At 47.1% G+C, this 13,123-nt stretch overlaps 1 protein-coding gene across 5 annotated transcripts in view; it reads right to left on the reverse strand.

Moving 5' to 3' along the window:
* The window catches only part of Fam120b (family with sequence similarity 120 member B), a 53,046-nt gene that overhangs the window by 18,169 nt on the left and 21,754 nt on the right, over positions 1 to 13,123 (reverse strand). For all 5 annotated transcript variants that reach the window (XM_076858002.1, XM_076858005.1, XM_076858001.1 and 2 more), the window contains exons 5-6: positions 11,774 to 11,946; positions 8,903 to 8,995 (exon numbers count right to left, since the gene is read on the reverse strand). In XM_076858002.1, coding sequence (XP_076714117.1) covers positions 8,903 to 8,995; positions 11,774 to 11,946 — 266 coding nt within the window. The remainder of the gene's footprint in view (positions 1 to 8,902; positions 8,996 to 11,773; positions 11,947 to 13,123) is intronic.

The following is a 13,123-nucleotide window of genomic DNA, read 5'->3' on the forward strand; positions in this document are numbered from 1 at the left end:
CTATGAACCAATATCCCCAATGAACTTATGATGCAAAAATCCTGAATAAAATATTAGCAAATTATAATCAAGACTATATTAAGAAGATTGATCATCATAACCATTTGGTTTTAACGGAGAAATGCAAAGATGGTTTAACAAACGCAACTCAATAAATATAATGCATCACGTAAATACAATTAAGAACAAAAATCAATTATCTCAAAATCAGCCCCCACTCATGATAAAAACACTGAAACAACTAGGGACAGAAGAAACTCACCTCAACATCATAAAGCTATATATGACAAACCCAAAGCCAACAACATAGCAAATGAGGTAAACAAAAAGCATTTCCTTTAAAATCTGGAACCAGACAAGGATGTCCACTCCATCCATTCCTATTCAATATAGTATTAAAAATTCTAGCCAGAGCAATTAGGCAAGAGAAGGGGAGAAAAAAAGGATAAAAATAGAAAAAGAAGCAGTTAAATCATCACTGTTTTCAGATGACATGATCTGAAAATTAGAAGATCCAAAATGTTCCACCAGAAGACTGCTAGAGCAATATGCAAATTCAGCAAAGTAGCAGATTACAAAATCAACCACTGAGCTACATCCCCAGCCCTTCTTGGTTTTTGAGATCGGGTCTCATTAAGTTGCTGAAGGTCTCACTAAATGGTGGAGGTTGCGATCCTCCTGCCTTAGCCTCCCAAGTTACTGGGATCACAGATACACACCACTGCCAACTGACAATTCTGTTAACATTCTTGCCCTCCCTCTCCAACTCAAACTTCAACTCCACTGTCCCAGTTCATGTCCCCACAAGCCCTTGCATGCTCAGCTCGGCTCCACCCTCTGGTGACACATGCCCAACACGCAGTCCTCAGAGTCCTCTCACTTTCCTGCATGAAGCTCTGAATGGCCCCGGCCCCAGCTCCAGCCCCAGCCCCAGCCCCAGGACAGGCTCTGCTCTTCCATGTGCCTGCAGCTCCATGAACCCTAGGCTTCCTCACTACAAACTGAACCATGAAATATACTATTCAGAGTCGCCCACCTGCGGCTCCCAAACCTCCATGGAGTTTCTCTGCCCTGTTTTCTGAAACATCCCTGATTTCCTGAGTGCTGCCTACATTCAGAGAGCCAGGCCAGGAGACACGGCCCTGTGGCAACCACTTAGCCAAGGCAGGTGCCAGCGCTGCTTCTATGCCTCCTGCAGTTTTCACATTAAACTCATTTCTTACTGGCAATTTAGACAAGTGGAGGGTGCAAACCTGGATATGGAATCCCATCCTAAGCAGGCTAAGGAAAGACAGTTTCCAGGAATGCAAGGTGGCTATTGATGGCAGGACAGGAGAGGCACAAAGCCCTTACAAGCCAGAGACCACACCAGAGACAAGCTCCACCTCGTGAGGTCACAACACGAAGGTCTTATTTTCTTGTCCAAGTAAATTTTATTATTTTTGGCAATGAACTCCCATTTTTTTTTCAAAATTCTTGCTTTCAGAAGGTTACTTATTTAATGTGATTGTTTAAAAATCTATAATAATCATGATATTTGATAAACTCCAACACATTTCACATACTGGTTCTTTCAAAAATTTGTCTTGCTGTAGATGGTGGCACATGCCTGTCATTCCAGTGACTTGGAAGGCTGAGGCAGGAGGGTTTCAGCCTCGGCAACTTAGCAAGACTCTTGTCTCAAACTTGGGAAAAAAAAAAGAAAAAGAAAAAGAGCTGGGGCTCAATGGTAAAGCACCCCTGGCTTCGATCACAGTACCAAAAAAAAAAAAAAAAACCCAACAACAACAAAAAGTTTACCTTAAGACCCATTTTAGTGAACAAATTTTCATGCACTAAAAAAAATATATTACTTAAAGAAGAGGGTGGTCATCTCCCCCTGGGAATCACACCATGATTTCTAAGGAGTGCAATACATTCTCAAAATTGTGTTTATAATTTGTATTTAAATAATGAATGGGTCCATAACATATGTGTCAGAATATAAAACTAAAATTAAAAAAATTTAAAGATTTATATAAAAGCAAACAAAAAACCAAACTAATTATTAAGTTTGAGACTTTGTCATCGGCTCCCCTAATCTGAACGGTCATCTTCTCTGCTTACACATCAACTTAAAAGTTCTGTAGCACTTCCAAGGCATTCTGTTTCTGTCAGTATAGACCGCAAGCTCCCTGGCTGAAGCCTGATCCATCCCGGTGGGCCAGGATCAGGAACTTCCATCCTAGGCCACTACTCCACCACCAATCCATTCACCACGCAGCAAACCTGTGGGAGCCTAGCCTGGAACGTCCAGTCTCCAGATCCACACTGTGCAGGCCCACACCCGTCTGGCCACAGGCTCAGGGTTGTGGGGCTTCGCCTTGGGTAGAATTATGCCTATGTTCTAATTAGTTATGCATGACAGTAAAATGCATTTTGACACATAATGGAGTATAATTTCTCATTCTTCTGGTTATATATGATGTGAATTATACTGGTTGTATAGTCATAATATACACTCGTTGATTCTAAAATGAGTTAAGAATTTTAGCACTACTTTTTAAATAAATATGATTTACATGTGAGTACAGAAATTTTGGGGGGTCAGAAGCAGAACACTGTGGACTGTTTGTATCCTTGTTGTTTGCAATCTCGCCCCGACTGACGGCATGGGGAGAGGGTGATGACGAGGTACAGGTGACTTCTCCAGGCCCTTGAGAAGAGACTAGAGTGCTGGAGCAAGGAAACTGGAAGGCCCTCCCCAGACACCAAACCCAGGGGTGTCTCACTTGGGATTTAAGTCTTCAAAACTGTGAGAAACGAAATGTTTGTGGTTTAAGCAACTCTGTCCACAGAAGTTTGTTGTGGCTACCCAAACTGACACACATCTATTGTTTCATTCCTCCAGTTTTATTGAACGATGATAAAAGAAAGCACTTTCCTAAATGCCTCTTAAGTACATGTTTAGACAATTCTGATTGTGCTGATGTTTTAGGGTTTATTCAGGAAAGCACTACTCTGAGGGTTTGATTAATGTATTCCCCAAGTATTTTGGTTCTATCCACAGAATTGCAGGGTTCACCGGCAAGAGCAGCACTAGGAGGGACCTTCACACAGAAGGGTCCTAGGCATACCTTCTACACACGACATCCTTGAGCATCATTCAGAGGTGCTGTAGAAGGAATGAAACCCAGACCCTAGCCTCTTCCTCATTTCCCACAGCACCAGTACCTAGACCCTGAGCTAATGTTTCCACCAAACTGGGTTGCAGAGCCTCCTATCCGTGAGACTGAGGAGCTGGGCAAGGTAGCCTGGCATCCCACTATGCCAGCAGTACTGCAACTAGGTACTTGACAGGAATAAGGCAATCTGGAGGAACAGAGCCTCCACAGGTGGCAGAGCCACATCCTCAGTGCCTGTGGACTTCTGAATCAGGTTCTACTGTACAACTGGGTGGAACTGAATGCAAGAGTTAGGAACTCAAATTCACAGCTCTCTGACCTCCTGGGGACCACTACAAGATGCAGAGCTCTTGATGACTTCTTTTCTACCTGCAAAACAAGATGAGACTCATTCACCTCAAAAGAATGACATCAGAACTGACCACAGAAGACCTCAGAAACATCACAAACTTGCCCACCTCATGCAGGGACTCAAGGTGTCCTGGGGTGTGTTTGGCTGGTAGATCCCATTCAAGGACGTGGGTACACTCCTGCCCTTCTGCAATCCCTGAGCCTGCTGTCCTACCTGCTCACATGAGCCAAGAACCAGCGTATCTGCAAGAGCACATGGCTCCTTCACAGTGTCTCAACTCTGCATCCCAGACAACACAGCTCAATGAATGTGAACTGCTGAGTGCCATAAAACTTGATTTCAGGCACTGAAACGTTCATTTAATGTAATTTTCACATCATGATGTATCATTCTTCTTTTGACTTCTCCCTTACCATTTAAAAATGTATGGTGTGGGCAGGTTCTACTTCATGCTTTCTCTATCAGGGCCTAAATGTGGAGACAGCACTTAAAGGAAAAAGAGCCCCTATCAGAAATGACCCCAAGCTCCTGGTGTCAGGCTGAGAAAGACCTGTGGGGCTCTGTGTATCACATCCACAACCAACAGGACTAAAGGCAGAACAAGGCCGGAATCACTGTTCACTTGATGTGTTTATTTCAACAAATTACCTATTTGCTGGTAAACAGCAAAATGCTTTTCAACAGCATGCAATGACAGGGAACTCCTCGCATCCATGGTCCTTTGGTCTCCTGCAAATCCTACTCCTCAGTGAGCTCAGCACAGCCCCCACACCTCATGCATCTCAAGAGCATGATCTTCTCTGATTCTCCTCACCCATCTTCCTATCTGATGGGCAGGTGGCCAAGAGTCCTGGGAAGTGTTCCCTTGTGCCCTCCCCACTCCAGCAGGTTCCAGTGGGATGGCCACCCAAGTCACACCCTTTCCCTATCGCCCCTCTCCCTTTGGGCAAGTGAGACAGTGTGGCAGTCCCCCATCCCACATCACAGGGTTGCTTTGGGGGCACTCTGCATCCCACGAGTCTTTGGGCAGCAGAACCTGACTCAGTGGTTGCAACACAGTGCCCCTTCTAACCAGTGGAGAAAGACTTGATTGTATCTCAAGCCTGGACTCTGGACCTATCACTGAAAGGTTGCATTCCACACATCTCCATTTTCTTTGTTTCTTTCTTTTTCTTCTCTCTTTCTCTCTTTCTTTCTCTCTCTTTAATTGATTTAGCCCCCAGGATGTTCCCCCAGATTTCAGCAAACACATTGCTGCCTCTCACTGGAAGCAGCCCTCTGACTGGGTGGCATGACTTCGTTCTCCTAGTGGGCCCCCTGAAGTCAAAATGGCCCCTCTCCTACATTAGTTCTCCCACTGGGCCACCTGAAGTCAAAATGGCCCCTCCTCCACGACCCTGCTAGGCTTGGAAAGTCATCTCCTTTCCACAACCCAGCTGGGAGAGCCAGCTCACTGCTTAGCAAACAACTCTCTGAGACAGATCCTCCCCGGGAGCCCTCTGTCCCACAGGGGACTCACAGGGTCATGGCCCAGTGTCTATCACTGAAAACACTGTTCACAATCTCTTTTTTCAGACATTATTTGAAAACAGGGACAAAATATAAAGGTAAGGTCCAAGATCCACCTCTAGTTTAAAAGGCCAAGGATGCATCACCCAGGCCACCACAGATGCCCATGTGGCAAGGCAAGGATGCAAGACCAGGCAGTAAATAGATCCCAACTCTCCCACCCACTATCTCGGAAAGCCCCAGGTATCACCCGCACCCACATCCTCAACTCACAGGTGCAGCTGTGCAGACCCACACCTCCCACTGCTTTGCTTTATGATACCTGGTCTCAAAATCCGGATGGCCTTGAAGTGCTCATGGCTTCACTCACATGAAGGTGCTGAAATCAGAAGAGGCAGCCTCCAGATAGGAACCACAGGACATAGGCAGAATGCGGTGCTCAGCCAACACGGATCCTGGCAGCAGGGGTGCGCTGCCACAGGGCACATGTTCTTCTCCCTCCCTTGACACCATCAACACCAGAGCCCTAACTGGCTTTCCAACCTAGGAACCCACCAAGCAATCCCCAAATCATTCCAGTTATCCACACCCACATGTGCCCAGGGGCTCCTGGCTTCACCAAGTTAACAGACCTGCAGCACTTGCATGCAGTGGAGTGGGTGTCTCCAGAGGGAGGAAGGGCACTCTCTTCTGACTTTCTGGGATCCCAGGGCCAGTGCCACACCCCGCAATCAGCTCTTCCAAGGGTACTGCTGGGAACCCCACAGGGAAGGTCAGGGAACATTTGCAAAGGCAGCTTCATGCAGCACTACATGCAATTAAACAGCCGCATGACTGGACCAGATGGACGCCGCCCATCTCGGGAACTGCTGGTGTACCTTTCAACTGCAGAGGATAATATTTGATGGCAGTGTACAGGGTACTGAAAATAACCAGGAGCCAAACATGGGCCCCTTCCTTCCAAGAGTCTTCACAGTCTGGCAGAGGAAGGCACTCTGAAAACCACCAGTGGGCATTTGGTTCACTGTCTTGACCTAGGATCCCACAGAGCAACCAGCCCAGGACATGCTCCAGACCCACCTTGTGGGAGGTGTGTGTGTGGAGCGGGGCAGCACGCGCCCTCAGAGCAAGAGCTGCACTTAACAGAGAAGTAGAAAGACAGCACAGGCTCAGCAGAGGGAACCCCAGAGGTGCAGAGACCGGGTGCCTACTTGAGTGGCATCGAGGGGCTTTTAACTTCTGCCTTGGTGGTTCTGTGCAAGGGGGAGCAGAGTTTCCATTAGAAGGAACTGAAGGAGAAATGAAGGAGAGAGGGAACATATACCCATGTCGCAGAGCTGGCCTGATGACCAGAGAGGCCCAGGAGTGGAAGCAACGCTGGAGAACACCATCCTAAGTTGAAGACACTAGGGTTTTCCAGCCAGGAGGCAGAACCAGCAGAAGAGATGAGGGTAGGATGAACACAAAGAACAGTCACGTGAGGGACTGAGCCCCAGGGCCTTGATGAGAGGCCCCAAGGGCTGAGCGCAGCCCTGTCACTTTGGAGAGAATAGTGGAGATGACATATTTTAAGAGATCTTCCAAATCATTCCTAGAATCTTTACAGCCCAAATTATCAGAGTGTGAAAGTTTCAAATGTGTGTGAATCATGGGAGATACAAAGATTGTTAGAAACCTGAAGCTAACAGATGGCAGTTTCAACTCACCTAACAGAGATACCAACAACAAAGGTTCAAGAGTTTGGTGCAAGCTGTGAGAATGCCTGGCTCAGAGGGCTACAAACTGTCACAGCAAAGTTGGTGTCAGGTGACTGCTGAGCACACAGGGCCCTAGGTGAAGGCCTGCAGAACCACCGCTGGTGATGCGCCAGCCTGGACAGGTCAGCACACAGCTCCCTGCTTCTTCATGCTCCTCTCTGCCCTTCAGAGTACCCAGAGCTGAAGGGACTCTGCTCCACACCCATGAGCAGTGGGGGACTGCCTGGGCTCCAGCGCTCGCCCTGGGAGACCTGGGACCACCTTCCAGAAGCAGCCCATGCCCACAAGCCACTTTTCACCAAGGCACAGCTTGGACTTTGTGAAAGGATTTCTCTGAACATCAACTAATGTTTTTTTCTTCTAATTCCCCAATCAAAATATGACCAAGAACTTCTTAAGGAGTGGCCATGCAAAGGTGGCTAGCCTCTTGGAGACCCCAGCTCACTGAGCTCTCAGTGTGAAAAAAAGATCCAGAAGTTTTCAGCTTGGGGAGTCTTCCACTTGACAAGAAATTGGGGACAAAGCTGCAGGGGGTGGGGGCATTCTTGTACAGAGACCCATAGAGATGACAGGAGGGCAGAGAAAGCTGGAGTTCTGCTGGTCCTCCAGGGGCCACAGGGAATTTTAGATGGCCACTGAACCCCAGGCCAGGCACAGGCTCAAGAGGCATCCCAGAGTGTGGACGCCAGGGCTGGCCCCAGTGAGGCTATATCTAAACCACCACAGACCTGTTTTATAGAGGAATTTATTCTGACCAAACATCAGATTGCTACAAAGCACTGTGGGGTGGACAAGGTGGCTATCACCCCCCTTTAAATTCTGAGACAGCAGGTAGCCCACTTGAGTTAGAAGTTACAAAGTGAACCAGCACTCATGGCTCCTCCCACTTCACAAAGGCAAGACCCGGGAAGTGAGCATTAAACACCAGTGTCCACAGCATTTATGTCAGAGCACACTAAGACACTGCCCAGCCAGGGGACCTGAGCCAGCCAGTCCTTGGCCCTGGCAGAGCTCTCCTCAGGGGCCAAGACCCAAGCTCCTGTCCTCCGAAGAAGGGAATTCTTGGTGTCTGTTCTTATAACTCTGTGCTTAAGTAACTTACTTAATATGAGTAAAGACAATTACTCAAACTCTAAAACATCGGCGTGTGCACATGCTCGTTTTCACACAGGCTGTTATCAACCATGTGACCCTACTAAAGGGTGAAACACAGGCATAGCCCCAGAATTATAAGCTAGAAGCCCATGAGGCCAGTTACACTGGCAACCTGCAGACCAGAAGATGTGGTTTGACCTTCCAAGGGAAGTTCTTGTTCCTCCTCAGGCCCAAGAGCAGTGTTCCAGCATTCTCAGGACTGTCCTTCACACAGCATGGAAAAAGCCATGTTCTGTTCTCTGCTAAATGGAAGTACTCCTTTCTCTTTCCTTCTCCTGGTTCTCCTTATGTAATTACTGCAGCTCAGGACTTGTATTTCTTGATTTCCTATCTTGGGTATTTCTACATGTGTAAACAAATGGGTGAATAATCGTCCTTCAGCACCTGCAGGGGACTGGCCCCAGTGCTCCCCAGAAACCAAGCCTGTGGATGGTCAAGTCCACTCATGAGATTATGTATGATTTTGTATGTTCTGCACCCATGTCCCTACCCCTGTGTGCTTTCAATCATTTCTGGATCATATATAACATCTAACACAGTATAAATGTTATAAAAATAATTGCTGCACTGCATTGTTTAATGCAGTGAGTAGTGACAAGGAAAAGTGTGCATGTGTTCAGTCCACACATATGCACACATGTGCAGCATGCACATGGAGGTAAAGAACAGGTGCTACTTCCCCACAGTAATGCTAACCAAGAGTCCAGTAAGCTCTTCTCCAAAACCATGAGACCATCGGGCCAGGGCCGAGAACCCATGGGAACTCAGCAGCACCATCAGCATCTGGCCTGGGGCCCATCTCAGAGCCATGCAGGAGGAAAACAAGCTGAGAAGAGCCCTGGGCACATACAACTTCTAATCCTGTCAATGGAATACCACTGCAGTGGAAAGGGATGGAAGCACACAGCCTCTGGTCACAGAGTGGCCATCTCAAGACCGGGGCACCTGGCTGGTGGGGTCTGTACCTGCAGGTCCACAAGCTGTGCGGTTGATTTTCCCTGGAGGCACAAGGCCTGGGCAACAAATGCATGCAGATCCTCCAGGCAGAGTGTGTCCACCTGAAAGCAACAGAAAAGGTCTGCATTAGGTCACAAGAAAAATCCAAGGCTTCGGTAGTTGACCTGAGTCACTGAACATGGGCATGCCACATATACACAGAAACACAAGTAGGAACACATGTGGGCACACAATGCTTCTTAAGCTGGGGAAGCAATAGGGCCTGTCTGTGGGAAAGCACAGCTGCTCCGCTTCCCATACACAGCCCCCGGCTCAAAGCCCTCTGGTGTCCTCAGCTGTGCACATGACTCAGGTTAGGCTGGACAGGGAACCTGGATTTCCAGTAAGGTCTGGCTCCTCTCTAGCCAGGAAGAAAGGCTCAGACTGTCTGGGAGTGATCAGGAGGTGCCAACCCAGTCGAGTCGTAGAGCAATATGGCGAGCACTTTGGGCACACACCACAGAGCAGACCACACAGGTTCTCCAGACAGCACCACAGCTAGGCAGAGCTGGGGTGGCAGGAGGGGCACATCCACCTCCGACAACCTGAACAGAGCTGTGTTCTTGCCAGAGTCCCACAGCATGAACCCTCTCATTTTTTGTGGATTCAAAAGGGCTGACAGAAATACAGAGAAGAGACAGAGAAACAAGGGACAGAGACAGAGTGGGAAAGCTGAGTCTCAAGTGAGCCGTGGTGACGAAGAAGCCGGAAGAGCAGAGACAGACTGTGCCTCTGCCCCTCTCCTACCTCGCACACACCTGAGATGCCACTGTCCTCGTGGCCACTGCACTACCCAGTTACCCCCGACTCCACTACCACACAAGAACGCAAGGGCTTTTTCCAGATGGACAGCAGCACAAGGTGAAGTGGACATGATGCTAAGCTCTGGGATGCTGGGCTCTTCCTGCCTGCACAATGAAGGGGAGCACAGGAGAGCTGTTGCATGACCAGAGATGGATCACAAAGCCATCTCCACTGGGGGAAAAGGTGCTCAACGTGCCCATCCCAAGAGTGCTGATGCATGCCACTCCACTGCACACAGTACTGCCAGCAAAGCACTCATTGTTATGGGTGAGAAAAGTCCACTTTCTGGCTATCCACTGTTTCCCAGTTTCACTACGTCTCAAATTCAACCATAGACATATGAAGATAAATGAAAAAAAGTAACCAATGATATACTGATGGACCGTTAACGTGCATACCAAAGAAATTTTAATACTTAAATATTACAAAATTCCTGACATCTATATAAATTTATGCTTTTCTATCTTGTACAAAGAAGTATTCTACTCAATCCAGTAACAAAAACTAAAGTTTCTACTAGTATATGCTATAAAATCAGTAACAGAAGATCTGTCTAAACACATCCTGTTTTTACAAAATGGTAGCTACAGAATGGGCAGAGAATACTTAATAACTGAATGACATTTCACTCTACACGACTAGAAGCTGAACAATACATGCCAGAGCAGACCCACCCCAGAGGGAGGGCAACAGGGAGATGGGGCCTGATGTTCACAGGGCCAGTGACTGTCCTGACGGCTGTAGAAGAGACACACACCACAAGCAGGAATGATGCTTCTGAAGACAAGTGTGGGAAGGAGACACCTTTAACAAGTGTCCACCACGATCACAAATATGGGAAAAAAAAAAAAAAAAAAAAAAAGAAAAGCCTTTTTGTTAGAGTCTGTAAACAAGACTGGATGGTGCCTGGCAAAATGCCAGAGGGAGTGGTTTGTGAGGTGGAGCCAGGGAGCCATTAAGTGTGGAGATTCCTTATTGGTTGACTGCTGTATCTATTTTATGCTAATTAAGATAAGCTGTGTGGAATGTATAAATACTGCTCTTGTCCTACAATAAACGGCTCCCACTCCTGCTGTATCAATCTACACAAGTTGCTCGTCACCCCCCGGTTATTTTGCTGCAGCCAGACTGTGGCACCTTTTAATTGGCTTTTATGATTTTCTTACATAAACTAAAATGTAAGACTACTGAAAAACAAATAGACCAACTTGCTGAGTGACACTAACATGAAGGATCTGGCACTGCAATTCTTACGGCGCAGTCCATAGCCAGGGCCACATGAGTTCCTTAAGGCAGGAGAACATTAGTGTCAAGAATAGCAAGGACATCAGTGGACATCTTACAGGGCACTACTGCAAAACATTTCACATACTCTAGAATATGGCTTCCAATAACCCCAGAAGCAGCTATTGCTATTAGCTCGTTTGCAGATTGGAAAAGGAAGTTATATACTCAGAAAACATTTTTGGATAAAGGAATGGACATGACCTGAGGAAGCTGCAGGGACTGCCCAAAGGCAGAGCAACCAAGGGAGAAGCCAGCCACTTTCACCCACCACTCTATGGGACCCAGGAGCAGAAGGGACATAGAAGCAGAAGCCACCCACTAATCACAGGAGGACCAAGGGCAGGGGTGACAGCCTGAGACAGTGAAACCAAAGCACCTCACCTTTCCAAAGCTTCTGACTAATATGTACCATAACTCCTGAGTTTAGAGCAGAGACAGCCCTTAGTCACATCTGAGCACAAAGTCTTTTTTTTTTTTAGATGTTGATAGATCTTTATTTTATTCATTTATTTATATGTGGAGCTGAGAATTGAACCCAGTGCCTCATACAGACTAGGCAAGAACTCTTATCACTGAGCACAACCCCAGCCCTCACAGAGCCTTCTTCTTCTGTGAGCAACTCGAAAGACTAACAGTGTTCCATGGAAGAGACACTGGGAAAAGATACCCCAGGGACAGCCATAGCACCCCAGGAAAAATGGGCCAGAGTGAAGATCAGCTTCAGACACAGCAACAGAACTTAGTGTTACCTGGACAAAGAGGTAGATCAAGAGGCAGCACAGAGCTCTCAACGGGCTTTCGACAGCCAGCAGCTCGTCTCTTGAAGAGGAGAGGTTGAAACAGGCTAGGAGAGCATCCAAACGCCGGGCCTGCACTGCTGGCTCTTGGTTCAGCCACAGTGATTTCAGACTGGGTGTTCCCCCTAATTTAAAAAAAAAAAAAACCTTCTTACTCTTTTTATTTGCAGCACCAAACTACTAACAAGCTTCCTCTGGAAACACAGCAAGTGTAAACATCTCTTCCTTCATTATATACTTGAGGCCTCAAACCTTAAAAGAAACTGGAACATAAATATGGACACAGCTTCCCAGTTTTAAAAGAGAACAATACCTGAGGGGTCAGTACACATATTTCACTGAAAACCTTCTTCTGTGGGAAGCTGGGACTCTAGCTCCCACTGTTGGAAATGCTTCTGAAAACAGACTCCACTGGGCAATTCCAGGGTGTGACAAGGGGTGCCACCCTGTGGTGGCACACCTCTGGGTGTGCTGTGAGGGGTGCAAGAGAACCGGCTGCAGGACCACTGGATGTGTTTTCCTGGGATCTGTGGGGATGTTCTGCTCAGGGGAGGCGTGCCAGGGATTCTACAAGCCAGGACGTGGGCATCTCAACCTCACGCTTTAGAAAGCACTGCCCTAAACTTCAGAAAAATTCCTAAAAAACTAACTTTTAGTGTTTCATTTCTGTACTTTACACATACATTTCTTTAAAAGTCAAAAGAAAAACCCTTCATCTACTGAAGTCAGGAAAAGCAGCAGTGAATGTGGGGAAGACACAGCAGACATGGGCACTCCACCCCGAGCAAATGAGAAGGTGCCGCCATGAGACTGGTGCAGGGTAAAACCTCTCCATGATGCTCAGCAGCTTTGACATCCTGTCAGGCCACTGCTACACAACATATGACAAAACCACAGGGACGGCTGGGGTAAGAGTTCCCATGTGTTGGGCTGGGATTGTGGCTCAGCAGTAGAGCGCTCGCTAGCACGGGTGGGACCCGGGTTCGATCCTCAGCACCACATAAAAATAAAGGCATTGTGTTGTGTCCATCTATAACTAAAAAAATAAATACTCTTAAAAAATATATACAAATTTAATTTAAAAATTTATATCCCCCTAAAACTGAAAATAAAATTTGAAAAATGCCTAATAGGCTATGAATAGGTGGTTGTAGATAAGTTCTTGAATGTCCAGACTAGGAAATATGTGTTTACCAAGAAACAAAAAAGGCTAACCAAAAGGCACCAGAACCCAGGGTCTCAGAAGGAAGTCTTCACTCTCTTTTGTCCCTTGAACCATCCAGTGTTCTCAGGGGTACTTCT

The sequence above is a fragment of the Callospermophilus lateralis genome, chromosome 6 (assembly GCF_048772815.1).
Source record: "Callospermophilus lateralis isolate mCalLat2 chromosome 6, mCalLat2.hap1, whole genome shotgun sequence".
Classification (NCBI taxonomy): domain Eukaryota; kingdom Metazoa; phylum Chordata; class Mammalia; order Rodentia; family Sciuridae; genus Callospermophilus; species Callospermophilus lateralis.